The sequence below is a fragment of the Amblyomma maculatum genome, chromosome 10 (genome assembly GCF_055883805.1).
Source record: "Amblyomma maculatum isolate TAMU_Amacu chromosome 10, ASM5588380v1, whole genome shotgun sequence".
NCBI lineage: Eukaryota > Metazoa > Arthropoda > Arachnida > Ixodida > Ixodidae > Amblyomma > Amblyomma maculatum.
This window is the reverse complement of record NC_139353.1, coordinates 152,397,895-152,425,745: the sequence shown is the minus strand read 5'-3', so window position 1 is coordinate 152,425,745 and position 27,851 is coordinate 152,397,895. Positions and strand designations below refer to the sequence as shown.

Sequence of the window (27,851 nt, the reverse complement as noted above, 5' to 3'; positions counted from 1 at the left end):
GTCTCAGAATTGTTGGCGAAATGGCATCCAGTATTCGGTTCGGACGTACACGTATTTATATCGTGTGTACGTGTTCTTTTTTTTAGGTGGTTGCGAGTTGGACATTTTGCTCCGGCGAAATTTGACGGACGAGCCGATGTTCGCGGAAGCAAAGCGGTTCACGTTTGGCATGGAAGCAGCACGATAGAGCACATGGCTAACGATCGTCGTCTTCACGTTATCCAGGTTTTGGCTTGGCTTCTACCATGCCTGGCCAGAAGTGCACCGGACCCGTACGTCGCTACCTGCCTGCAGCCATGCCGTGTTCAGGTGTGCGACCTTTCTTCGAACCCAGGCGCTGCCTTCGTTGGATCGGAATCCTTGTTCATCGGTTCAGCCGCATCAACAGGAACATCATCCACGCCTGCCTTAAAAGCCAACAGCCAGCCGCGACACGTCAGTGGGCATGGAAGCAGCATGATAGAGCACATGGCTAACGATCGTCGTCTTCACGTTATCCAGGTTGGTCAATCGTGTTCTCTACATGCTAGGAAAACATCAAATCGTTTTTACTGCTGCTTCCGTGCCCACAAGTGCTCTATGACGTGTGTTGTGACTGCAAGGAGGTGTTGCTTATGTTGTTGCTATGTTCGGGTGACGTTGAGCTAAACCCCGGGCCTAATCGCAAGCAAACTACAGAGCGGCAGACCCAAGTAGCTGATGAAGACGACACGTCGTGCGCCCATCGTCATAATGAAGTCATGGCTGCGTTGTCCTTTATTAAAACCGCCTGTGAGGCGTCAGCGGAGGCCCAAGCCATGTTCACGCAGGCTGTGAATGACGTAAAAGCCAATCAGGAATGTTTAGCAAAGCGGCTGTCTAATATTGATACTCGACTCGCTTCTGTTGAAACAGAAGTCAGCATGGTTAGTAGTCTCGAAGGAGAACATCTGTTAACAAACGACACCATTAAAGGGCCCATGAAAAGCTTGAAGCTGTGCTTAAGAAAAGCACACGAGCGGTCGGCGCCCTTCACTAGTCAGCAAAGCGCAAAAAAAATTTAGGCTAACATCTTTAATAACGCAGATATTCCATATTAAAAATGACGCTCCTCCTCTCCCGTCGCTGTAACCCTCAACTCATACACGCCATGCGCCGGCCAAAAAAAAAAGAAAATGTCTGGGCCGACGCCCCGCCCATAATGCGTCACGAAGCGACGCCAGCGACGCCACCGACTCTCGGTTTGTTTACTTCCGGTGGTGCTCCGATTTCTTCCCCTTCGTGTTTGCGGTTCGCGTGTCGGTCGCCATGGAACGCATGGATCCCGAGCTTGAAGCTTCGCTGCGTGAAGCCGCCGCCGAGCTGGACTTCGACCCTTATGATTACACGCCGTTTCGTGATCCGCTAGACAGCGACGACAGCAGTGACAGCAGCACGCCATCGACTGGCCCGTCTGAACCACCCGCTGGCGGCGGAGACGACGGCCTACCATGGTGCGTTCCGTGGCGCGCGCGCCACTGCACATAAGTTATTACAACTTTCTTATTTCACGAAATGCCGTTTCGTGTTTGCTTCGGGGCCTTTTCACATTTTGCTTATGCGCAGGTGCCGCTGCGGCTGCTGCGAACGCATGCCCACACATGAAGAAGATGTGTGCTGCCGCAGCATGCCGGAGGTGCTGGTGGTGCACGGCGGCTGCATCGGCTGCATTACGAGCCACCCAGCGTTCCAAAGCGTGTGCCTAACGCCCGAAGTTCTTCGGGCTGTGCACATTGCTCTAGAGGAGGAGGGGGCGAATATCGATGAAGACGGAGATGTGAACAAGTAGGTAGTGCGGAAGCGTCGGGTGACAGATTCTCATTATTATTTTTTATTATTTTGTGTGTGTGTGTGTGTGTGTGATCCGTTTACTGTAAAGAGTGGTATTTTCAGGCAGCACCGCTACATAGCCTACCGCTTGTTTACGAAGTGGATTTGGGGCAGGCTGGGCGAAGGCAACAGGGTGGTGCTGCCAGCCTGCGTCGTTTGCCGGGTTCGTCGTCAATTTCCGTCGGCGAGCTACGTGGGATTCAGGCACCCTCCCCTTTAATCTCAGGTGATTGCCGCTTCACTGCATGCTGGCTTCTAAACTTTATCACGTGTGCAGGCGCACTGCTTCGAGTGGTGCATGGAAGTGCGTTTACTTTTAAGGTGGAAAAATTGAGAATGCTATTTTATGAACGCCAATTTATGCACTTTGTCGAGTGTCTGTTTTGTGGCACTGTTTAAGAACAGACATCGCATTTCTCTAAAGTGCCAGAACTTGTAGATGTGTAAGCAAGAAAGGTGTAGAACTGTTAGCTAGTGAAAAATAAAACCTGGGGAGAAAGTTCAATTCCTAGTAAAAATATATATATATACACATCCAAAAACAAGCCAGAATGGAGGACAATGCTAAGCATTGCCAAGTCTACTTGGGCACATGCTTCCAAGCATCTACCATAAACATTTATTTGGAATGGAATTTATAGAAAAAAAAAATTAAAATCAAAACACAGAATGCTTCTGCCGAGGCAGCACAAGCATTCTGTGTTTTGATTGATACCGAGTGTGTGAGTGATCAATACTGACACAATGAAATGAGTGCTTGAAGGTTTGTTTATTGATACTCCTAGCCGTGAATACAGGACAACAGATAGCAGAATACATCCATTCCAGCAGTGGAGTAATACAGGTGAAGCACAGATCAAACCACGACTTTTGTTCCTGCATTTGCTGATCTGAATTATTAATTCGAATTTATTTACAGTCTAATATGCTTGCAGGGTGTCACATTTCTTATCTCCAAGCTGCAGTAATAGCTGGTCCCTTTCAGGTGTGTTTGCCAAAGTGTAGGGGCAGCACTACATGTTTTCAAAAAGTTATGAAATTTGATTCAAGGACGCGTTCGCCATTGGCCGCAGTCACAGTTGCTGCTACCGCTTCGATCTTGGCTCGCTTGCACTCTTGCTCAGCTTTTTGGCAATGGGCTAGTCTGGCTTCTCTTTGTTCAATGGTCTCGGCAGGCTGTCTGGCACGGTTGCAGCCTCCGTCTTTAGTGAGGTGGCGTATGTGCATGGTGTATTTCCGTAAGTTTAATGAAGGAGAAGGAGTAGATGAAACATTAAGACTATGATCATTGTAGCGCACGAAAATGTCTTGCAGTTAGAAATTGATGGAGGCGATGTTTACTGTATAGTGCGAGAGTGTGTTTTAGTTTTACTACGAGGTGTGATAGGTTGTGGCGATAGCATAGTGCTCTCATGTCTGAGCTGTAAAGATGACATTGTTTGCTACACAGCGTGAAAGTTCAAAGTCAACATTGCATTCACTTTGAGGTTTGTGCATGGGAGGAGTAGAGCGAATGCTCTAAAAGCCTTACTTTAGCTGTCTCGGCTATCACAAGCTGTCATGCCTGGACATAATCCCCTATTCCTTGATTATCAGCTGTATGTAACTGTGCATTACATCGCTCTCCTTTCACAGTGAATATATGTACACGAATTCTGCCAGCTACGGTAGCCACTGCTTCTCATTTTGGGGCCTGTACCGCAGGAATCACTTAGTCGGGCTGGGAGACCTTGTCATTGCCTGTTCTAATATTTATCCCTCTGGCATTTTATAGAGCGAGGAGCTTCTTTCATAATTCATTCGTTTGGCACTGTTGATAAGGATACTTTTAACTTGTTCTCTTGCAATTTCTGGAGCCTGGGGCCTGAACTTTGTCGACAGCTTGGCTTGTTGTCTTGTTTCTTTGAGATTGTTTCTAGTTTTTTCTGTCGCTTTTCTTATCCGCATATCTCCTCTTCTTCTTTTCATGGCCGCTTTTTCCAGTGTTGGTGTTTACATTTTATTTATCTATGCAGGTACATTTTATTTATCTATGCAGGATAGTCAAAGGAAAACAAAAGGCAATATAGAACAGAGCACCAGGAAGAAGGAACAGAACTGAAGAATTTACAGCTTTACAGAAAAAGACCACGATGAAATTTGCAAGGAGAGAAGAAGGGAGCACTTATACAAGGGGAAGAGGTCACCTGCCTTGGGGCAGAGCATTCCGACCAGCTACGTGGGTGTGTGATGGTGGGCTGTCGGCTTTGACGGTTCCAAGCGGCCTCCACTGGCTTCTGCTTTGGTTGTGTGGGCTGAGGAATTTCCCCGTCTACGGTACGAGCAATGCACTTTGCAACAAACTCTCATTCTGTGCAGTAAGCATCGCTGTCTTCATCAAGTTCAAACTACAACATTCTGTTCAGCTGTGCGGCGAACATTGTCATCTTCATGAAGTTCCATCTGCACCACTCCTTCATTTAACCTGGGTAAATATGGCATACACATACGCCATCTGGAAGAGTGCGGCCGAGGTTTGCTAGCGTAATGTCGGACCAATTTAAGCAGTGTGACATAATTCGCAGTGCTTTCACATTACTGCACCTAAGCAGAATTGAGTGCACTCATGCAATTTCTTTTGAAGGGGGGGGGGGGGGTGAGCAGTTTTTTTCACTGCACTAGAGTATGCAGGCTGTGCCATGAATTTTTATTAAAGTTGGCAAATCTGATGAATCCTTGCAGCTCATTGACCTTTTTGTAATTTTTGTAATTTTTTAGCATATGTAATACCTTTCCTGCAGTTTTGGTCTGTTCTATATTGTCACAAACCCCACCTTAACGATTAACAGAGGCGCGGGATCCCCTTTACGGTTACCCGTCGTCCCTCTATGAGGTTTGAGAACACAGTTAAAAGTTAGGCCGATCAACCAGTGAAGTGAATGTGTTGGTGTGTGATCAAGGAATAAATTTATGCGTCACTTTTTTCAACATACAATGGGAACATTTATAGGTAGTAGTCCAAATTACACTGCATAAAAAAAAAATAAAACACCAGGACATGATAGTAATAAAAAACGACTCGGTAAATGACACGAGAAAAAGCCGACAATGAGCAAACACTGCGATAAAGAAGACTATAAAATAACAAAGCAAGTATTCCAGAGATAGTAAGGGCGAGAGTTACACAAAAACACAGCGTAAAATACTAAGCCAGATCAAGGTTTAAACAAAGGCGAAAAGAATATTCAATTAACCGACAGTCTGTAGCAAAAGAGATTCCCACAGCCTTCTTATCTAATCGTAGTTGCAGAGTTGGTCGGTAGCGGCGGCCGTACAGGGAGGGGGGACGACAAGTTGGTCGCGGGCTCTGTGAAAAAAACACGACACTTTCCTGGGGCAAGCAGCCACGAGGGAGGCCCAGGGCACACTGCTGCGGCATACTCCGGTCTGCCTTTTTTATACTCTCTGCTGGTTGTACTGCGGCCCGACCGGCAAGGATGTGCTCTCGCCGGTCGCTGCCCCGGAGCGTCTTGTCGAAGCATGCTCTCCCGTTAGTTCCGCTCTATATATGAGGCAAGAAATCCCATAACTTCGCTCTATATGTGAGGCAGCTTGTGACATATCCTTGCTATATGCATTAATGTTTTCTGAAACATTGCTTGCTTCTTCTCACTACCTGCCTTCATGTTGCATGAAGTACTCCCACAAACATTTGAGCCTTTGTTGTCTACAATATCTGCTAAAGGTTATGCCCCAGGAAGCTTGTTCAAAGTTCCTGCTGATGATACCACAGAATTGGGTCCTGTTGCTTCAACCATTGGCGTTGGGTATCGATCTTCAGATGGCTTTGTTGGCTTGCCTCAAGTTCATGCAAAGCCGGAGAATGGCTACAATAAGCTACACCCAAGTCCTCGCACTGGTTCTGTGACATCAGGTGGTGCACTTGTTCAGTTTCTGCTTCCCCTTTGTTTCGTAGGTGTAGCAGGGCCTGTGCCATTGGTTGCACGTTGTTGATCCGCAGTTTCCTTTAGAAGTCTTGCTGTTTTCACCATCAGATGAAGAATTCATCGAGTTTTGGAGAGTGCTTCATGTATTTTAGAGATTGCATTGCTGTGCTCCGCCTGATTTCGTATGGTGTGCAGGAGATCTAGGTAGCTGGACGTATGTCATGCTAGCAGTGGGAATGTGTGTTGCTGACTGTTGATAATCGTGGTGTCTGTTGCTTATATCCAGATGCAGTTTCATTCATGAACTGTTATCATTTTTCCAGTGGTGTTTTAGAGCTGGCATAATAAACTTCTTTACACTGAAAATATTTCCTTTTATGACAGCTCTGCAGTATTTGTCTGAAACCTCACTATTTTTCATTGCTGGCTGTCTGTACTGTGGCACTAAAGTGAGTGATCAATTTCGTTGGCTCACCCTTGAGCTTCCAGATCGAACTGATCATCTTGTGCTATCATCAGTAAGCAAGAAGTTTGCATGTGTCTTTCAGTCCGAACTAGACACTGGCCTGTTATGCAACGAAATATCCTTTTTCTGTGCAAAAAGTCCAAGAAAGCTTTCCTTCAAGGCTAGGTTCCAGCAAAGGAGAGATATTTGAGGGCTTCCCATTTTGCAAAAAAAGCACAGCTTGTCTAATGTGTAACCTCCCAACATCGTTTTTTACAGCCAGTCATTGGCTACATTTAGCGTTTCGTAGCACTACACTCCGAGACCTATTTATTTTAAAACTGGCTGCGCTATGGTGGTTGTGAAACTGGCTGGTGAACTTTTAACGATGGTTGAAGAAGCTTTTCTTCATGACCATGTTGACCCACGGTGAGATTTCTGAAGTCGGTTGTTGGAAAGGTGCTTTTGTCGTGCAGGGCTTTCCTTCGTGCAACCATTTGTGATGTGCCAAAAGGCGAGGAAGAAAAAGGGGCACATAACGTGGGAAGCTGGGAGTAATTGGCGTTCGAGCAGTGAAGAGGTGGCAGACATGACCCAAGCGCTAGTTGCCAGTTATCTCCCAGATGAGGTACTGCCAGTGACGTAAAGGGCCCACTGACATTATTGACGAGGTTTGCATGTGCTGCCCAAGTCGGTTTCGAGTGTTGCCCGGAGCACTTTTTAGAATTTATTTGTAAAGGATAGGCTCCACACAAAGCTTTTAATTTAACTCGAATACTCGTAAAGGCCACCTCTACAGATTTCTTGCATTACAACGCAAGTAGCATTTGAGGAGCCCTCTTATTCAGTATCTATTACCAACTGTCTCCAGCAAGATGTGGTTGCATTTCCTTTGTTAGGTTTCTTAATGTTTTGTATTCTGTTTACTTTCCTACCAGTGTTCTTGCTTTCACCATGTTCACTGGGGACCCACTGGACAGGTGATGTCCCAGGCATTGCCTGCAGTCAAGTTTTGGGGATCATATCGTGCAAGACAATTTCTCTCCGATTCCAGGCTGAATTCGTGAAGAGTCATGGAGCAGTATTGTCATTGATGCTACTGGATTCTCACTCGTGAAACACCAGGTACACACCTTCCCAATTTTGTGCTCCGGTCATACGGGTAAAATAGCTGGGGAATAGGTCTCTGACTGCACTTTGAGCAGGGGAAAATATCTTGAGGTTGGAGACTTCATCAGGACAAAAGAATCTGTCATTGGCGCATCAGACAGCTGATTGCAAGCAAACAGCTGCATGTGAACAAGGAGCAGTGATAGTGTTTCCACTTCATCAGTCAAAGTTCCTACAAACATTCCGCCTGGCTTACAGACGACGTAACACTCTTGACATCTCTACGTAACGCAACGTTTCTGAGACCAAGGAACGATGCACACAAAACAGGTGACACTTCCACTCACTCTTCCTTCTTCGTCCATCTACTCCCGAGTTCCTCATATTCATTATTCATCTGTCTGTAACTCTTGCCTCCTTTTGCAAACGAAGCCCATCGGGCAAGTCAGGTGTTGTCACGAAAGTGGCACTTCTTCAAACGGCCGGTGTGTCACCTCAGTTTTTGCCGAACGTCGTCCACTGGCCGTAAGACGTGCAATCCGGTAGTCAAGTTCGTCGAGTCGTTCTAAGATCACGTGGGCCAGTGTAGCGTGCCAGCATTTTCTGGTGTGAGCTGCGCTTTCTCATTGGTTTCCAAAGCCAGACTAGGTCACCGGGGAAGTAGATGATCTGGCGATGGTGGTCATTATAGCGAGCTTTCGATCGCTCTTGTGACGCCAAAGTCCTCAGTCGGGCTATTCGCAGTGCTTCTTCAGCCAAGCAAAGAGTTTTGGCTAAGCACGGGTCATCTTGAGTGGCAAAATGGGAGGATGGTGTTGAGGGTGTGTCAAGGGGAGCGGGCAAACAGGAGGAAGAATGGACTGTATCCTACGGTCTCATGCCTGGTAGCGTTGAAGGCGTATGTTATGAACGGAAGAACACAGTCTCCATTTTTATGGTCCGATGCGACATACATTGGGGGGGGGGGGGGCAAGCATATTCGTGGGAGTTCTATTGGTGCGTTCAGTTAAACCATTTGTCTGAGGGTGGTAAGGGGTCGAATGTCTGAAATCAGATGCACATAAATGCAGTTCTTCAATTACATCGGCAGTTAACTGACGGCTTCTGTCACTTATAACAACTCTCAGGGGACTATGTCGCAAGATGACTGAATGCAGCTTAAACAGGGAAACTTGGTATGCTGCAGCTGCGGGAAGAGCGGCCGTCTCACAGTAGCGAGTAAGATGGCCCACACATACAACAATCCAACGATTGCCTCCATGCAGCTCTGGAAAAGGACCCAAAAGGTCCACTCCTACTTTCTCAAAAGGAGCCTTGGGTGGCACCACATTCCTGGTGCAACACCAGTAGGACCTTTGCAACTCTGGTACTGAGGACAGCTTGCAACATACTGGTAATTCGTGTGGCGCATCCGTGGCCAGTAGAATCGCTCCTGAGTGCAGTACAAAGTTCTCGAAGATCCCAGGTGTCCCGAAGCTGGATCATCATGCATGACGCGTAAAACAGAAAGACAGAGGATTTCAGGTATTACCAACAGGAACCGAAGGCTAGTGTCCGAGTAAACTTTCTTGTATAGCAGGCCATCACATAGGCAAAACTGGCTGTTCGAGGTTGGGTCCTGAGCAGCAGTTAAGAACGACTCCAGATGCTGGTCGGTGTGTTCCTCTGTTCGAAAGGTGTGAGTATCTGGAAATCTGAGATAAAGCAGCGACGTAATGATCAAAGTTGTCCGCGTCGCATTCCGTCGTGGCAAGTGGCAACCCGGCCACTTCTGAACGAAATGCTGTAGTCGTATTCTTGCAAGCGAAGTGCCCAGCGGGTTAGGCGACTAGACTGATCACGGAGATTGAGTAGCCAGCATAGGGAATGGTGATTGGTTACTACTACGAAAGGCTCTCCGTACAGGTAGCAGCGAAACCGCTGCATGGCGAAAACAACCGCGAAAACAAGAGGATCCGGGTAGGGGTTGCCATCACACCAGCTGTCACTCTGACGTGGTCTCATTTGTCTCATTTCTGATACTTATATCCCCACCCAGGGTGTCCGATATGTAATGACGGAAATGTTGAAGCCGGCATTCACCATTTGCTGTGGGTCTGCCCAGCTTTGAAACCAACACGTATCCGGCACTTGACGATAGCTGGCCTTTCAGCCAACAATCCTGCCTCGTATCTCACTTGGACTGAGGGACCACATCATCGTTCACTCTTGGACTTCATAAAATCAGCCAACCTTTTCCCATTCATTTAATCATTAGCTCATTCTTCATCTCATACCTTACTGATGCCCTGAGGCAATAAATATCGTTAAAAAAAACCTTTTTTAAATGTTACGGCAGTGAGCTTAGTGAAGATTGGCATTTCACAGGACTTGCAAAAAGATCTTTGCTCAAACCACACCCAACGGGTCATGTTTATAACTTTGCTACAGCCCGAAGTTGCAAACTGCTTATGACTTCATTCTGCTTGGTAAAATGGATACTACCATGAGACTTGAATGAGAACATGCCTTTCAGTCTTCTAGATCAGTCCCAATGCCTTGGATCATCCCTGCTATTTTAGCAGTCAGTCTGCTTCAATGTAAAGCTCACCGGTGCAAGCTAGACTTTCTCGATCTCAACCTTGGTAGTTCAGACTGCACATAGACTTGGAATGTCTTGAACATCAATCACATTTGATGCAACCTCTACAGTCCTTTATCAGGTGTTCTCGCTTTAAGCAACAAAAACAGTGGCCCATCTTAGGAGTTTTTTCCTCCTTGGATACGCTTATTCTGTGAGACGCAGTCCTCTGCTTACTTTTTGTCTGACAAAATAAGCATTGCTTCTCATTACTTGCAGTACTTTGAAGTGCGGCTGTAGTCGATGTTCTATGCTGATACAGAGGCTCTCTTGTTCATGATATGGTAGCATTCTCTAACGGTTGCCTTCGGCTGCTCGGACGACAACTCGAACTGCAGTGTTGCTGTCATCTTCACTGCCTTATTGTCTAGCTTCTGAAGCTGGTGGGGGAAAGCTTCAATCCTTTGCAGTAGAGCATTCACCCCTGGAGCAGGAGGATCTGGCACCCGTCATTCATCTGCCTTCACTTCATATTACATGGTGTCAGGAAACCTCTACACAGGTTGCAAGAGGCATTCACACAAAATAGAAGCAGCTTGTCATGTCACTGAGATCAGCATCATGCAGTTCTCTTCTGGGTTACTACACCATGTAATTAACTGACAGGTCCCTCCGCGTTTGCTTAGATGTCTGAGTTTGGAGATGGGTATTAGGAAGATTTCTTTGATGCCGTATCGAGTAGCTGAATGCAACCAAACAGCTGCTTCTGAATTTGGAACAAAATGTCTCTTTCATCTCATCCATTCATGAAAAAGTTCCGAAACCTTATGTCAGGATGCTCTTTGGCCAAAGCTGCCCTTGTCCCAACAAAATCCATTGCCATCATGAAGTTGACTGCTCACCGTTTCAGGCAAGGTGGCTCATAGGCTAAGGTGTTTGACTACTGGGCTGGGGGACCCACATTTGATTTCAACCATAACAGCCATGTTTTGATGAATGCATGGCACCCATGTACTGTGCGATGCCGACAACCATAGGTGATTTTCGAATCCTTGCATTGCAGCGTCCGTGGGCTACGAACTCAAGTGGTCGGCAGAAGCTGCCAACTTGGGTCTGTCGTTCCACATGGGATGGTTATGTCAGAATCAGCCTGCTAGGACCCTGGCATTCACGTTACCCCTATAGGCCACTAAGGCACGTTCATACGCCTTGGTTAAAGCGGGGCTTTATATACGGGCTGAGGAAGAAAACAAAGAGAAGAAGAACGCTCGGTCACCCGCTGCTAATGCTTTTGCTCAATATTTGGTTCAGCAGCGTTGAATCGTTGTAATTTTTTCTTTCATCTCGCTAGACATCCTGACATGTTAGCCCCGCCAGTGTGGTGCAGGGGTTATGGTGCTCAACTACTGTGCCCAAGGATGCGGGATCAAATTCCAACCTCGGCGGCCACTTTTCGGTGCTCAGACAGGAAATCCACACTCCTAAAAATACTGCAGTACCCACTGTCACTCCTCTAAAAGAAACAAATGATTCCTCCTCCACATCCAAACACTCCCCTAGAACACCAAACGACAATGGGGGAAAGACAAGCTCCAACAAACCTCCACCCACCAAGTGAAGGTGTGCAGAGAAACCAGAAAACAACTTTGTAACAAAGGAAACACTTGAAGCAACAATGAGAGACACGAACAGCAGAATAGACAGAACAGAGAGCATAATCATAGAGATGAAGCAGGCCATGGAAGCCATTTGTAGTGCCTAGCTGACGAGTTCAATAATTTCCGAGAAAGACTTGCGAACGATGTAGAATGCTTAATGGCTGAACAAAATGGACAGCCACAACAGTAAGGACAAACCATATCGCATCAAGAAAAACACTCGAATTCCACCACAATATTACAATGGAACTGCAGAGGCTATAAGAGCAAGAAATCACTCTTACAGCAATATAGCTCAAGAAGAAACCCTACCCATAGCAATAATGCTTCAAGAAACAGGCACAAACTGCATAAATCAGCTAAACTACCGAGCCTACGTCAGCGGCAAAGGCAACAAATCCAGAGTAGCCGTTCTGGTCAAATCAATCAATCAGTGGAGGCGAAAAGCTGGGCGCTCGTGTGCTGTGGGATGTCAGTGCACATTAAGGAACCCCAGGTGGTTGGTCGAAATTTCGAGTCCTCCACTGCGGTGTCTCTCATAGCCTGAGTCGGTTTGGGACGTTGAACCCCACAAACCAAACATCCTGGCATGTTGGTTTTTGTCAGTAGTGAGCGGGCAGAACAGCTTAATCTTACTCTGTGGCATTGCTCATGGCTCTCGGGGTGGCTGTGCTTGCATACCGGCTTTTTTTGGAGGCTATGAGGTCAGCTTTTTCTGGCCTTTCATACATTGCAGCCATGTGATGAGGAGTGGGTTGGGGCCTCTTCTGGAAGCTTTCTTTATATGAGCTTCGTGCGCGCTCCAGCGTGTCCTGCAGCAGTGCTTCAACATAGTCTGTGCAAAAAGAAGGAAGCAGTCCTCTCTTAGCATACATCTTAGAGCTGCCTATACTACACCATATCCCTGTTAAGTAAGCAAGAGCTTGAAATAGACTTCACTCTTGTACTGTAGTATTTATCCCCAGCAAAAAAACACATTAGCCCCTGGAGAGGAAATACAGTTGAGATTGAATAACACTTCTAAGCAAAAACCATGGTTCATTCAAGGGTAAAATTATCAAAATACCCATTAGAGCTATTGCACCGTCTAACATGAAATGCACAGCTGTGAACATGCATGATATCATGTTCGTTTAAGTGGGCTCGACTGTTGCATTGTGAATCATATTTGCACAAACTAGTGATCAGTTTTCATTGCTGGGCTTACTTACTGTAGCTTGGCTCCTCCTTCACTTGACTCACAGTGAAGTGACCCCTCCTTGCTTTAGAAGTTTTCACTTTCCACCGTTCCTCGCCAGCCCGGGTGGAAGCTTGTTGCCTTGAAACATTTTCGTTAAAATGCAGCACAGCCAGGCGAGTCCTGAAGAATAAAGCAGGCAATGTGACTCTTGTTTTCTCGCTGCTCTTTGTTGCTTATGTACCTTTCTTGCATCCCTTCTTCTGAATAAGCATTTGACTTTGGAGCAAATCGGTTGAGCACGCTGTGGAATGACTCCAGTGAAAATGTCTGTGCATTTGGAGAAATTTGTTTCAAGTCTCGAAGCAGCAGTGGGCTCTCCACGATTTTCTTTAGCTCCAGGAATGCTTGTGATGCTAGAAATGGATTGTTTATATTGGGTTATTAGCCAATATGCTTGAATGCCATGTTATCATTACAGTGGTGGGAATACTGCGCCGATTGTGCCAAACTACCTTTGCAATAAGCCTCCTACGTGCTGCTACAGACTAACAGGTTTTGATTAAATTGCACCAAGGCTGCCCTAAAATACTATGTATTCCAGCTACCTAGGGCTGAGAACGCAAGAAGGCCGAGGCTGCTGCCAAATTTTCACAGGCTACCTACCAGCTAATGTGCACAGGCATAACTGGTTTCACCTGATGTGTGCTGAGAAAGAGACACACAGCTTACTACTGGAGGCCCATCACCAATCCCACCACTGTCATGCGAAAAGAGCTGTATAGATATTCTATATAGGATCTGAAGTGCTACATACTTGGTTTCAGCCATTTTCTGTCCTGAAGTGGCTTATGTAGGCACTGCTTGTAAGGACCATCATGTCCGTGATGCTTGTTGCAAACATGATTTAGCAAGCTTCTCCACATGCTGATTACCACTTCCTCATTCCCCTTGCCCAATCGAGCCACGTAGTAGAGGTGATTGATAACGCACTGAATCCACCTTGCAAGAATCACATGCTTGCGGCTGGCGGCAAGCAGTTTCTTCTTGAGACCTACATTTCACGAGGAAAGAGATGCTTACAAGCTTGTCAAGGAGAGGAGAAAATATGGTTCTTTACCTTTAGCAATATGCCAGACATCGAACCAGTGCTTCATGCCTGGTCTGCTTGTCCTGCAGTACCGCCTGATGGCTGGGTGCCGGTCTATGAAGAAAAAAAAAGAAAGAAAAGGGAGAAAAGGAACTGTGAGGCCCATTCAAAATGGTAAGAGCAGAGGTAAACACAGCACTTTTTAATGATAGTACATTAATCTCAGACTATTTGTGTAATCACAGCTATAAATTGGGCCAGTTTGTATCTATCTGCAAGAGTAAGACAAGCTAAATGTTTATTCTGCTGGTTTAATTCTTGCCACTTACAGAGCCAGGAGACTCGTGTTTACTCCCAACTGCAGCTGCCCTGTTTCGGTGGAGGATAAACACAAAGCATCTGGGTTACTTCAGGGCACATTAAATAACCGGGAGTCAAAATTATTCTGAAATCTTTAGTATGGCGCCTTTCATAGCTATAGAGTTAATTTGGTTTATTGGACCCCATAAATCAGACTAAACACTTGATGAAATGATGGTGACATTGACATATAATATTGTAATGAAGACTAACATGTGCAAGAACATTGGATGGTACCTGTAGTCAGTGAAGAAATGCCGATTCCAATGTCTTCCACTGCTGCCAAGCACTTGATCAGGCCTTGTTTCTCCATCGAAACACTGTTTGGCACCTCTGGTGACTGCACAAGTGAACAGTAGTTAGCATATTATAAAAATGGTTAGAAATTATGATTCCAAAACCAGTTCTGTGCCATGTTTGAATTTCTTGTTCAGTGGCCTTGCGCGTGCTCTTCATTATTGGCTGAAGTTTAGGGTGTGGCATCACTTTAGTCATTGAAGCAGGGCAGGAAATTCAAGCATGGAATTGATTTGGGAAAGAATCATTATATTGTTCTGACTCGGGCTTACCTCACCGACTTGAACTTGTGCTGTGTGCAAAATGGCTCCATTCTGCACAGCCAGTACACTGTAAGTCATGTACTTTGCGCTGTAGCCTGGCGAGTCGCAGCGACCATCCCCTGCCAGGTCTGTTGTTGTCCCAAGCTCACTAGCAAGTTCTGCTTGCCTTTGCTGAAAAAGCTGCAAAGAAGGAGATGTTCAATTTAGAGGCTACAAACTTGCAGTCATGTGGTTGCCTTAATGCATATTAGGATGAGGGGGGCAGGTTTCAAATGCTGCATTGCTTTTCACTTTTCTCACAGCACATTTACTAAAAAATATATATTGCAAAAATTATGCCTTCAGTACTAGAGCATGCTGCTGGTTTATTAAACATGTAGCCAAAGGCAACAGAGATGTGCAATAGCAGGTGCATTGCACTGCAATGCCTCCGCTGTTGCATATATGAAGCATTTTATGTGTTTTATATGTTGCATTGTAGCTTCAAGTTGTTGTCATGAAAGGATGCGACATCTAGTTATGCAGTTATTAACATATACTTTGACTTGAATGTTGTATGAGAGATATTCTTATTGTCAAACCTCATTTATGGCAGGTAGCAAGTATGCCCGTTGGTAGTTGAAGTAGGTCCTCTCTGTGATGCCTTGCACCCCGATGGATTGCAGAAACCGAAGAACCGAAGCTATACCGCAGCCAGAGAACAAGATGCCTGCAGCCAGGAGGACATTTCCGGCTGCCTTTCCTTCAACCAGTGGCTGGCTTTTCCAGAGGAAAGAATGCTGCAGTGAGCATGTCCCCTTCACAGTCACAAGGCTTCCCACTATGCTGAAGTAAAGGGTTCTTGTTTGCCCGCACATTGTGCAGGTCTCAAGAAGCTGCCGCAGGCAACCCTCGAACACAATGAATTTCCGCTCTTTGTAAAGGGGTTCCTCAATTTCTGACTGGGCCGTTTCTTGCTGATAGTCGCTGAAAAAGAAGTGCAGTGACATCAGCGATTAGTGCCATATGATTGTTAATATTATGAACTAATACGTAGCAGCCGTGGATGTTCATCTCGGAATGTCTTGGCTGTAAAATGTACTAAATAAAGGTGCTGTCAAAGTTTATTGTAGGTATGCATTTTTTTTTTTCGGTCTATCAACAGGGAACAGAAAAATGCCATGGAAAATTAGGTACACTTTATGGCTACACAACTTATATTTTTTTCACAACAGAATCAAATATCCTTGTGCATCTTAGTGACTTGTTCAAATATTTGTGCAAAATTAAACGGCAAAGTGCATGTGATGGCTCCATAGTAGCTCTAAAGACAGCACTAATGTACACTAGGCAGACAAAACATGACCATATTATGTAAGGAAAAATTGCCCTTTTGCTAGCTGAAGCAACTGTGAATATCCTAACACCACATCCGAGATTAGTGGTGTGCAAGGTATGTATGAGGCATGGTCTCTGTAGACTCATCAAGGCAATATTTGTTGACCCATTGTGAGTATTACCACATCCTTAATCATGTCAAGCCATGCATGAGAGTTATGAACGCTATCACTCGAATTGACTGTGTCACCGGAAGGGTATATTTGCAGGTTTGAATGAGTGAACATGTGACACATAGGTGACGTAGCATACGTGTCATGTCTATGTATTTCGTCGCGTTTTCTTCTTTTTTTGCCTAATGAACAGTGCTGAAATGACAAATTTTCTTGCCTGCCATAGCCAGCAAATGCACAAAAGTGGCTGAAAGAAGTTCTGTTTTAACATGCGGCCAGTGATAGCAGTAACTACCAGACCACAGGAAAGGGTACCAAGCACTTCCCAATGAAGCTACCGTAGCCCGGTATAGGCCCCTTTCTAATCAAGCTCCCAGCTTTGCATTTTGTTCACTTATTTACATGATTAGTATGGAATGCCATAATTCAGATATATTTCAACTCCCTTTTCTGCTTCTTGGCCCCACCATGAACGTCCCGCACACTACAGGGAAGCAGACTAATGGCTCCTGCCATCCTGCCTATATTCGTCACATCCCAACATGCACACTCCTAAGAACAAGGAAGGAGGCTATGACATCGATGCTATGTCACCACTGCGTTATATGCTTGTTTGTGCACAACTTGCAAAACTACATTTCCCATATTGCAGCCAAGCCCTCCATCCCGTGCACTGTGGGGTATTGCAGTTTTGATCCTGTCTTTGAAACACTCCAAGAATGAAGCTAGCAAGGGCTTTAGATGAACTTTGCAACATTATTCGTTGAACTGCATGGTATTTGAAAGTTTAAGTCTGCATCTGATTTGGCTTAAATAATTGTGAACATGCACTACTTGGATCTGCTGCAGTAGATGAAAAGTTAGGTGACATCCATTTCAAAGGAGAAACAGCACGAACAGGGACAAGGAAATTTAAGCACAGACTAAAAATGTAGTATGCTTCTATATCTTCGTTTGACATCTGCTTTTATGCTGTTGAAGAACTAAACTAGGAAATTTTGAATACTTTTATGCTCCTACTAGACACTTACTTGTATGTCATTGAGCTAGCTTGAATAAGTGCAACCTATCTACAGTTGCAGTGTAATGCACTATATCATGACTGTCTGCAGCTGGGGCTTTTGTTTTTAAATATTGAAACTCTGTTGAAGTGGAAATACTAATACCTGCAGAAGCTGGCATCAGATGGCAGCACATAACTCAGGTCCCTGCCTGCAGTTAGCGGCTCGTTGTCGTCTTCGGTGCACACAGAGTCATCTACTTCCATCGGGATGGGTGTTGAGCCACGAGGAGGCTGAAAATGCCCTGGCACAGGTGGTAGCGGATCAAGTACCGTTGCAGTTAGGTGCGTTTTTCTTGCTGTACAGGTTTCCTGGTCGGCCTCTACCCCGACTTCTCTGGTGGCAGGCTTCTCTGTTTGGACCTTGGTGCTGACTAGAGATTTAAGTCCAATAGACACCTGTGTACCTGAAAAAATTTCATATATTTAGAATTATTGGCAAGCACCCCGTCTACGTTTAATGTAATCAATCATATAGCTCTCTTTAATGCATTTTCGCAACACTACAACAGCTTTATCAATAATGACTTACCAACAGAATTGCACTCCCACATTGTCTGTGTTGCCACAGTATGCGTGCGAGTAGTTGAAGGCCCCGCTTGCGATGCTTCCTGCAGACACATATTCATAATTATAATGATGGTTGCAGATTTGAAATTTTTCATGCTTTCATTTTCAGGTGCTGTATAAAGTGAACTGCCCTTAACAAAATGCAAACATTGTCAACTTGCTACACATACACAAATATTCTGAAAGTGGAGAACTGATATGACTAAAAAATTTGCACAGACAAGCTGTATTTTGTGGAGTTTCAAGAGCTCTGAAAAATTTGGAGGCATGTTAGCAGCACAAACAAAAGACACAATGCAGGACAGTAGATTAATACACTGTTCCATGAACCAACCCAACAGCTCATTATTTTTGAACGGCGGGTCTCCCATGTTAATCCAGTTAATATATGTGCTCAGAGCTTCTTTTTTTGGTGTGCCAGTGCACACCAAAGCTTTGCATCATCCACTAAACAAAATTAACTATTTGAACTCCAAAATAATCTCATCTCTACAGGAAGAGCTACATTTTAATTGCTTCCAGGAGGTTCCTCAAGCGATGATCGAGCTTGTGCATGGAAGCAGACATAACATTTGCACTAATTTGCATAGCTTACTTACTCGAACAATAGAGCCATCACATGCAATATAATGCAAAGCTGTTCAGTACATAGCGAGACTGTAGCGCAAAGCAGACAGGACACACGAGAAGAACGAACAACACGAGCGCTAACTTCCAACAATCTTTATTTCAGACATGCAGCACATTTATACGCCAAAGATAGGAAATCACTTGTGCTGACAGTATCACCGCCGGAGAAAAGAGAGTTCTTTATCGCATAAACTAATAGACGGAGTGCTAACACAAGTCTCTCCGCAAGCATTTATCTTCTCAGCTTCAATTATCATTCGCGTGGTCATGTCAAAATTTCTTGCTAGCACAACTGTTTGTTCCAAGTACGGTTTGCAAGTTTTCGATTCACAAGAAAGAATATGATCAACAAGAGTACTACCCTTCCCATTCTTGACGTTACGTGCGTGTTCCATTAATCGCTGATTTAGGCACCGTCCTGTCTGTCCGATGTAGTGGCCACCGCATGATAAAGGTATCTTGTACACAACACCTTCAATGCAACTGACGTAAGGCTTCAGATGACGAGTCGTGCAAGCTCGTGCTCCGTTACTGTTTGATTTGCCAATCTTGCACAAGGAAGCGAGTTTTTTTTGGAGCTGAAAATACGACAGTTGTGTTTGCCCTACGTCCAATTCTCTTTAGATTATGTGAAATTCTGTGCATATACGGCATAACAACAAAGCGTTTTCTTCCATCGGACAACGGAGGCTGTTGACACTGATTACTATTGAATTTTCTCAGAAGTTTCTCGGCGACAGATACCTGGACATCGGCAGGGTACCCAGCATTAGTCAACCTTGTGGATTGCTCTTTAAAACTTTCAGTTATCTTGTGGATACACGACTTTTTCAGAGAGTTCTGGAAACACAAGCTGACGATGGCTCTTTTTACGAGTTTTGAATGTGCGGAATGATACGGCAGTACAGGTTTATTACTGCGAGGCTGGTAGGCCCAGCAAATGCGGTTAGGGTGGAAGGTGAAGATGAGGTCTAAAAACCTGCTTTGCGCTACAGTCTCGCTATGTTCACGCACCAACAAGCCCAAAAAGCCACCCTTTTGTTCAGTACAGTTGAAAATTAAGCATGTACATATGTCAAAAGACTTGCGTCATCCACTGGACAAAAAACTATCTAAAATATTCTCACCTCTACAGGAAGATCTGTGGTGTTTGGATTACCTCCTGTAGGTGCCTGGAGCAATGGTTGAACACATAACTGCAAGAAAGCATAAAGACATAGCAACAGTTGTGCTAGTTTATATAGCTTCTAGCAATAGAGCCATCATATATGTCTGCAACATATTCCAAAGTTATATATGAAGCCTAAATATACACAAATATAAATATAAATATACATATAAAAGTATATATACATTGTTATTATTACCGTGATCACAGTGCTAACCTGTCCAGAGGAAACCTGTGTAGTGCTGAGGCCTTTCGGGCTTCCTGGCGATGGTTTGCCATGCTAGGAAAAGAAAGGAAATTTGTGCGTAATCAACATTGTGTTAATGGCAGTTTTATTATTCTGCACATGAATGAGAATGAAAGGAGCTAACAGTCTGCAAGTGCAAGGTAAACATAGGGGATATCTTTTTTTTTTTTTTTATCTATATACCGCATGTTATTTTTCCTTCCACTTTGTATTTAATCATCTTTCTCCCTAAAATCGTTACAGGACTAATTCTGATCAATATCAACCACAAAAGTATTAAAAAAAAAACCTACATTTACCTTGGACTCGACTGTTGGCTCCTTTCATTAATTGTATCATAATGAGCCAATTTCCCCTTCAATTTTCCGCTTCATGAATGAGAAAGACATGCATATACATGTGTTAAAAGGCAAAGATCAAGATTGGACAGCGCACTGTAAAATAAGCATTTCTTTAGGTGAATGAGGGGGGGGGGTGCAGTTGGTCTGTATTGTTACAAGTGTGCTGGTATTTTTTTTTTACAAGTCAGGTTTGGTTTATGGGGTTCAACGCCCCAAATTCGACTCAGACGAGGCGCCGCACAGCACTGAGTGACATCGCACAGCACATGTACAGGTGCGGACGTAAGTAAACGGAGCAGTTAGGCTTTTTCAGTCAAATTAAAATAATGCCTTCCGCACTGGAGATCAGGAAATATTTGTCCGTGAAGGGGCACTTGTGTCTACTACCTGTCCACACACATACCACGACTACCAATTTCAATATGCACCGAGTGAAAAATGATAGAAGAAAAAGCGTGCTCCGTTTACTTTTGTCCGCACCGGTACGCGGGCACCTTGCTTGCATGCGCTTCCGTCGAAAAGCGGCCGCTGTGCCTTGGGCACAGCAGTCGACCACCCTAACCCTATACTACGATTGTTGTGATCGCGTACACGTTATTGTATGTTAATTCATGGTTCCATGTGCGCAGCTCGCCTTATATTTATTTTTTTTTTCCTTATCCACGCGCCGCAGGGCGAGAGCTTCCTTTCATACATTTTCAGCGCATTAACTTGTCCTCTCGCAAGAGCGGTTTGCGCGGAAGGAATCTGCGCCTGCAAAACTTGCGTTAGGCTTCATGCACTTCCATGCGAGACTCCGAGCCATGCTACGCGTGTTTCCACAATAACTCGCAACCCAGAAAACTTACCATTCCAGGGAGAAACTGCGTCGGCAAAGCGTCGGACTTTAGGCGTTGACGTCTCACGTTGAGGCCAGTTTGCTGCGCCAAACTGGGATTGTACTGGTATGCGTCAGCGGAAAAGTGGCGGCCACAAACTCTGAGCTCCTGGCGCTTGTCCGACGATGACAGCCCGACGCGTTGGAGCCAGCTTTCCCGCGTGACACCTTGCTTTGTAGGGACACGATGTCGCATTATAACACCTTTCCTGTCCTCGGCTTTGCAGCCAGCTACACAGCAATTGTGGTCCATTGCAGACCAGAAAAAAAAGCAGCAGCAGTTGGGATCGCGAGATTTCAAGACTGACAATCGGACAACACGTGCTTTTGCGAGCAGACGGATCTCTCGACCGGAAGTGCTCCATTTCCATCAACATGCGCGCAGAATTCTTACCTTTCTTTAATATACAATAATAACTAACGAATAAAATACTTCTTTCAGGAAGAATAGTGCTAATTTTAAAATCTATAATTGCAAAACTTACACGTGACGTCATATGGCCATGGCCAATGATAACGCTAACCCCAATGACGTCGCATGGGCTGGGCGGCTGAAAACGCACGGTGGTGCGTCGCCCAAGTCGGCTGCGAGTGGCAATTTTCAAAAATTATTTGTAAATTATAGCTAACACGCAGAGCTTTTTGAATGTGATCTCGATGCTCACTAAGACCACCTCTAAACACATGTAGCATCAAAATACGACCGTAAATGGCGTTTCAGGGGCCCTTTAATGACTTGGCGCAACAGATTAATGAGCTTCTTTCCCGCATCAATCATCTGGAAGACAGATCTCGCAGAAATAATTTAATATTTTATGGCGTACCCGATAGCAATGAAACGTGGAATGACACAGAAAAAAACGTTATTAGTTTGCTTTTCATCCAGTTTTGGGTCAGAATTTAAACCAGACAAAATAGAACGAGCCCACCGCCTTGGTGGCCCTTTTGTTCAAGAAAAATGCCGACCAGTGATAATAAAATTTTCGCACTTTAAAGCGAAAGAAGAAGTGATGTCACATCGTGATGAGCTGAAAACAATTAAATGACATTTCAGTTTCTGAAGACTACTGCGCAGCAACTAGGCTCGCTCGCAAAAGGTTAACTGCTTTCGTAAAATCTTTGCCTGGTTCACCATCCTTTAGGCTTCGCTACGACAAACTAACTGTAAATAAAAGGCAATATGTTTATGACCCTAGAACAGACAGTTTCATTGAGCTGCCCCGGCTGCGTTATCATTCTCCTTCTCGTAGCAGCCCATCCGATGATTCATCTGCACGCGCTCGACCCTCTACATCCAATGCTGCTCGCGCATGCGAGATGGGAGACATTTCGAATTCAAGTCCCACGCGTAATGTTTCATAACACTTAGCCAGGGGTAGTGGTCATCGGCGCCCTATATCAGTCCTTTATAGTAATATCCGGAGGATTTTAGGCAAAAGAGATGATATCATCGCAGCTATCAATTCGTGCGATGCCGACCTGGTGGCGCTCACTGAAACTTGGTTAAGTGCTCGTGTAAGCGACAGCGAAATTTTTACTCACACCAAGCCTTTCAATGTCTATCGTTGTGACAGAGATGGAAGACAAGGGGGTGGAACCCTGCTCGCAGTTTCTAAAAACCTATCATCGTTCAGAATTAATGTTTCATGCAACATAGAATCTGTCTGGTGCGGCGTCATTTTAAACAACAGAGTACACATCATTGGCGTCTGTTATCGTCCACCTAATGCAGACATCACATTCGTGAATGAATTGCATGACGCGGTTAACACCGTCGTCCTTCGTTATCCAGCATCCCCGGTATTTCTTCTAGGCGATTTCAATTATCCATCAATAAACTGGACATCGACACCGCCTACCTGCACACCATATTCTTCGAATTGTCAAGCTTTTCTCGATATGTGCTCCCTTTTCAATTTTGATCAGGTTGTTGATGGCCCAACGCGTGTTATCGGCAGTTCTGCTAACATTCTTGACCTGATCCTCACCACTAACCTTGATATGATAGGCCCAATAATTTTCATGCCGGGACTCAGTGATCATTCTTTACTTCATTTCGACCTAAACTTTACCGCGTCTTCAGCTACGAAAAAACGCAAGATTATATTTGATTACAAAAAGGCAAACTTTGAAGAGATAAATAGAGAACTTTCGCTCTTCCTTGACAACTATCTTAGTGGTTTTGAACATCGTTCTGTCCAAGAGAACTGGGACCTGTTCGTCAATAAAATTTCATATCTAACTGAGGCTTACATTCCCAAGAAAATACTAACAGTACATAGACATTCGCCATGGTATAATCCGTACTTAAATCGACTTTCGAACAGAAAAAAACGCTTATTTCGGGCAGCAAAACTGCAGCAGACTGCGTCACGCTGGCAAGCATACACTAATGCATCTCACACCTACTCTCAAGCTGTCGCTTCTGCAAAATCTACTTTTTTGAAATACACTCTACCATCCTTGCTCACTAATAACCCTAGCAAATTTTGGAACATCGTAACTAACTCCCAGAGCAACTCAGAGATTTATTTACTTGACCAGAACGACTTACCTGTGCCTAGCAAGGAGTGCGCATCGATTTTAAACAATATGTTCACACTGAACTTTTCATCTGCAACTAATCTTCAATTGCCTACACATTCGTTTTCGGGCTATACGATTATGCATCCAATATCAATAGATGCCGACGGGATTGCAAAGCTAATTGAAACACTAAAACCTTCATGTTCCTCAGGTGTTGACAATATAAATGCAAGATTCCTTAAAGAAACAAACATGTACTCCTCTGTCCTTTTGTCAAAAATATTTCAACAATCTTTAGATACTGGCGCTATTCCTGTACATTGGAAGCAGGCGAAGGTGATTCCACTTCATAAATCCGGTAACAAGCAATCTCCCCTTAATTATCGCCCCATATCTCTTACTACCATACCATGTAAAATTCTTGAACATGTCATTTGCTCACACCTAGCTAGTTTTCTTGACTCGAACCTTTTTTTCAATCCAGCGCAACATGGCTTCAGGAAATCACTCATGCGAGACACAGCTACTTTGTTTCACAAACTCCATGCTAACCCTTATTGACAACCGTTCCTTGGCTGATTGTATCTTCTTGGATTTTTCTAAGGCCTTTGACAAAATAAACCATCATCTTTTACTACTTAAACTCAAGTGTCTTAATATTGACAGACATCTTCTTACCTGGGTCGAAGTTTTCCTCATCGGTCGATCACAGCATGTCTTTGGTAACAATAATAATTCACCGTCAACACCTCTTACGTCAGGTGTACCACAAGGGTCCGTTTTGGGCCCTCTTCTTTTTTTAGTTTATATTAATGACCTTCCTAACTGTGTGACTTCCCCTATTCACTTATTTGCCGATGACTGTGTTATTTATCGCGAGATTGCTGAACCCGCCGATGTTTCTGCTATACAATCTGACCTCAATAATATAACTAAATGGTGCAGCACATGGTGTATGGACCTAAATGTTAAAAAATGTAAAGCTATGCGAGTGTCGCGCAGTAATTTCCCCCCTGCTTGCTATGTATTGAATAACACTCCTTTAGATACTGTAACTTCGTACAAATATTTGGGTGTGCATATTACTAATGACCTCGGCTGGAAGCAACATATTGATTACATTATTAACAACAGTAACCGCATGCTTGGGTATTTGCGCCGTAACTTTTCGAAGGCACCTGTTTCGACTAAAATGACTATGTACAAAGCATTGGTACGTTCAAAGATTGAATATGCTTCTGCAATCTGGGATCCCGGTTTCACGAACTTGAAATCCTCACTTGAGATGGTTCAAAATAATTCAGCGCGTTTCATTCTTTCCAATTACAGTCGCACTAGCAGCATAACTTCAATGAAACTAACGTTATCTTTGCCATCTCTCGAGCTTAGAAGGAAAATTTCACGTCTTAGCCTTTTTCACAAAATTTATCATCATAACGAATTGAGGCATACTTTCATTTCGCAGCCATCGTATCGCTCCTCCCGCGTTGATCATGCTTACAAAGTAAATGTCATAACTTGCAATACTAATGCCCTTTTTCATTCCTTTCTACCTCGTACGTCAGTAGAGTGGAATCGCCTTCCGCCCGATATCGCATTAATCCAAGATCACGATTCATTTCACTCATCACTGATGCAATATCTTGAAGCTGATCCGTGACACTTTTTTCCCCCCTGACTATTATCTTATTTCCGTTTTTAGTTTTTCATGCTTGTTTGCTCCCAGTGCTGCTGTTCTTTTCGCTGTATAATGCTGTTCTCTCACCGCTTATGATTGTTTTCAATTTATTCCGCTTGTATAACTTTCTTTATTGTAAGATTGTTTTCGTTGTTCTGTATTCCCTTGTTCGTTTAGCCTTTGTTATGTTTTGTTCATTTAGTGTTCTATGCTTTCTATCATATATGATGTACCACTCCCCTCTGTAATGCGTATGCGCTTGAGGGTAATAAAATGAAATGAAATGAAATGAAACCCTTTTTCCTAGCAGTTCCGACAGTTGTAATTTTTTAATGTAAGCGTGGTGTTCAAAGAAGCAATTTCGCCAATTCTTGCAGTACGCCACGGGATCACAGAATTATAAACTAACCCCCCGGAGTGGCAGGTTTGGACCTCATAACATAAACAGCATTCCTCTTAGAAATTTTCTGAAGGTTTATTCGGCGTTGGCTTAGTTTTATGATTAATTGGTGTTTTCCTGTCTTTTCCTCTTTTTTTTGTTTTGTTGGGGATTTAGTCTTCACAAGTCATTTCATAAGTGGCTGTTATGGAAAACTTGTGCCCCGTTAATATGACATCCGTTTATATGGAGGACCCGAATAATGGACAATTTTTCTGGGGCCGAAGATTTTTCAAAGTTTTTATGTCACGTTAATATAGAAACTCGCTCTCTGAACAATGTAGATGGGATGAATGCACACAGCCTATTCGGCCCATGTATTTTTGTCTCGTTAATATGGACATTGTTTGAAAAAAGCAGGGGAGTCTGAACGCAAGTTTATGAAGGGTGCGCATGTCGGGAACCAATGCGACAGCCGATACGGTAGGATGCCTGAACGAGTCCTGTTGAGTTGGAAAGAACCAAATCGGGCGTGTCGTCGTTTTAGGAGGGAAGGGGGACGGGGGGGGGGGGCAAGAGCGGAAAGGAAGGGAAGAGGAGGAGAAAGGTTGTGTGGTTGACAGGGATTGTACACAGCAAACCGAAGGTCAGCTGACTGAGAAAGACCCCAAAATGAGGCAACCGGGAGATTTATGGGTGCAGCGGCAGCGCCGCAACCAGTGGCCGCAGTCGGGAAAACAGCAACATGTGGTTGCAATAAATTCTGCTGAACGTGAACAGAAGAGAAGCCGGTAAAAACGTAAGAAAGAAACAATAAGAAGATAGACAAGCGCCGAAATTGGGGGTGGGAACTGAAGTTTTTCTAGCCCAGAACACAAAGCATGTTCTATGAAGCCGTTTCGGTCAGGGTAAAGACACACTAAGGAAGTAGAGCGACAAAAGAAACGCGACGACCACGCAAACAGGACCGGGCGTCCCGTCCTGGACGCCTGTCCTTCTCATGCTCCTGGTTTTCGTCACTGTTGCGCTGCCGAACTACCACATTTTGCACCAGAGCGATCCGCATGTCGGCTTCGCCTTGAGTCAACGATGCGGCCTTGACAAGGATTGAGCTCTTCGTAGTCGGCTAGCCGTCATTTTAAACTGTACTTCAGCTTACAGTGCTTGTTTCATAGGAACACATACAAACGGCACAGGAAAGGGCTGTTTGATAGCCCTCTGTATAGTAGCCTGCCAACTAGACTCCCTCGCTTCCATACAAAAACAGTACAAAGCAAGAAAGAGAATCAGAAGAATGGAAAATCAAGAAGTTTAACTAGGGAAAATGAGTGCAAAGAAGCAGGAGCCTGTAACTCTCGACTTTAGTCTGACTTTTGGCATAGTTGGAGTTAAGCGCAAACGAATGGAGCTGAACTTAGGCGCGAAGCGGGAAATCTGTGAATACAAGCGGCAAAAGCAATCTCAGTCAGTCCAAGCCGTGAAAGACTGGACCCAAGTTCAACTAGGCCTCAGTCTCGTCAGGTTGACGGTATACCATCTATATACACTACCGGACTCCGATAAATGGCTCAACGTCGGCATCACAGCGTAAGCAACAGTCCGCACAGTCGAGCCGGGCATCCTGAATAGTGAAGTAGAATGGGCCTTAGCCAGCCTTGCTAAGAACAAAGCTAGCGGCATTGATGGCATTCCAGCTGAGTTGCTTCGAAACCTTAACCATGACGACGCTGTTAAAGTATTCATGATGGCAGCAAATTTGGACAACCCTGCAGTGGCCACAAGATTGGAGGAGGTCAGTTTACATTCCCATCCCAAAAATAGGAAGTGCCAAAGATTGTTCCAACTACCGCACGATCGCGCTTATTTCGCATGCTAGCAAGGTGATGTTGAAAATCCTGCAAGGTAGGCTGCAGCAGTATGTGGATCGGGAGCTCCCGGACGTGCAAGCTGGGTGTCACAAGGGCAGAGGAACTAGGAACCTTCGCAGAAAAGTGGAAAAAGCAAGAGATTTCCAGAAACCCACCTACTTCTGCTTTATTGATTATGCGAAAGCGTTTGACTGCGTAGATCACAGCAAATTGTGGCAAGTTCTCCAAGAGATGGGAGTTCCAATTCACCTCATCTGTCTCCTCAGGAACCTGTATGAAGGGC

At 44.6% G+C, this 27,851-nt stretch overlaps 2 protein-coding genes across 5 annotated transcripts; one reads left to right on the top strand and one right to left on the bottom strand.

The window, feature by feature from the left end:
- Window positions 1-1,092: 1,092 nt before the first annotated feature.
- On the top strand, window positions 1,093-15,537 carry LOC146177733 (uncharacterized). Of its 4 annotated transcripts, XR_014701082.1 has the most exons (6): window positions 1,100-1,472; window positions 1,585-1,803; window positions 1,912-2,074; window positions 3,887-4,316; window positions 13,904-13,988; window positions 15,400-15,537. XR_014701082.1 is itself a non-coding variant. In XM_084580565.1 (4 exons), exons 1-3 carry the CDS (start codon window positions 1,288-1,290, stop codon window positions 2,066-2,068), a joined length of 561 nt encoding a protein of 186 aa, XP_084436691.1. In that variant the 5' UTR covers window positions 1,093-1,287; the 3' UTR covers window positions 2,069-2,074; window positions 15,400-15,524. The 4 variants fall into 4 exon arrangements, 2 of the variants coding, with proteins under 2 accessions (XP_084436691.1, XP_084436690.1); XR_014701083.1 differs by lacking the exon at window positions 3,887-4,316 and having other exon boundaries at window positions 1,093-1,472; XM_084580565.1 differs by lacking the exons at window positions 3,887-4,316; window positions 13,904-13,988 and having other exon boundaries at window positions 1,093-1,472; window positions 15,400-15,524.
- On the bottom strand, window positions 8,462-21,326 carry LOC146177732 (uncharacterized). Its single transcript, XM_084580562.1, has 13 exons — window positions 21,089-21,326; window positions 19,870-19,932; window positions 19,612-19,680; window positions 17,817-17,895; window positions 17,391-17,691; window positions 15,316-15,700; window positions 14,744-14,914; window positions 14,412-14,514; window positions 13,845-13,928; window positions 13,542-13,778; window positions 12,969-13,140; window positions 12,759-12,907; window positions 8,462-12,382 (listed from the first exon to the last, which is right to left on the bottom strand). The coding sequence occupies exons 1-13, from the start codon at window positions 21,311-21,313 to the stop codon at window positions 12,180-12,182; spliced, it is 2,241 nt and encodes a 746-aa protein (XP_084436688.1). The 5' UTR covers window positions 21,314-21,326; the 3' UTR covers window positions 8,462-12,179.
- Window positions 21,327-27,851: the final 6,525 nt, after the last annotated feature.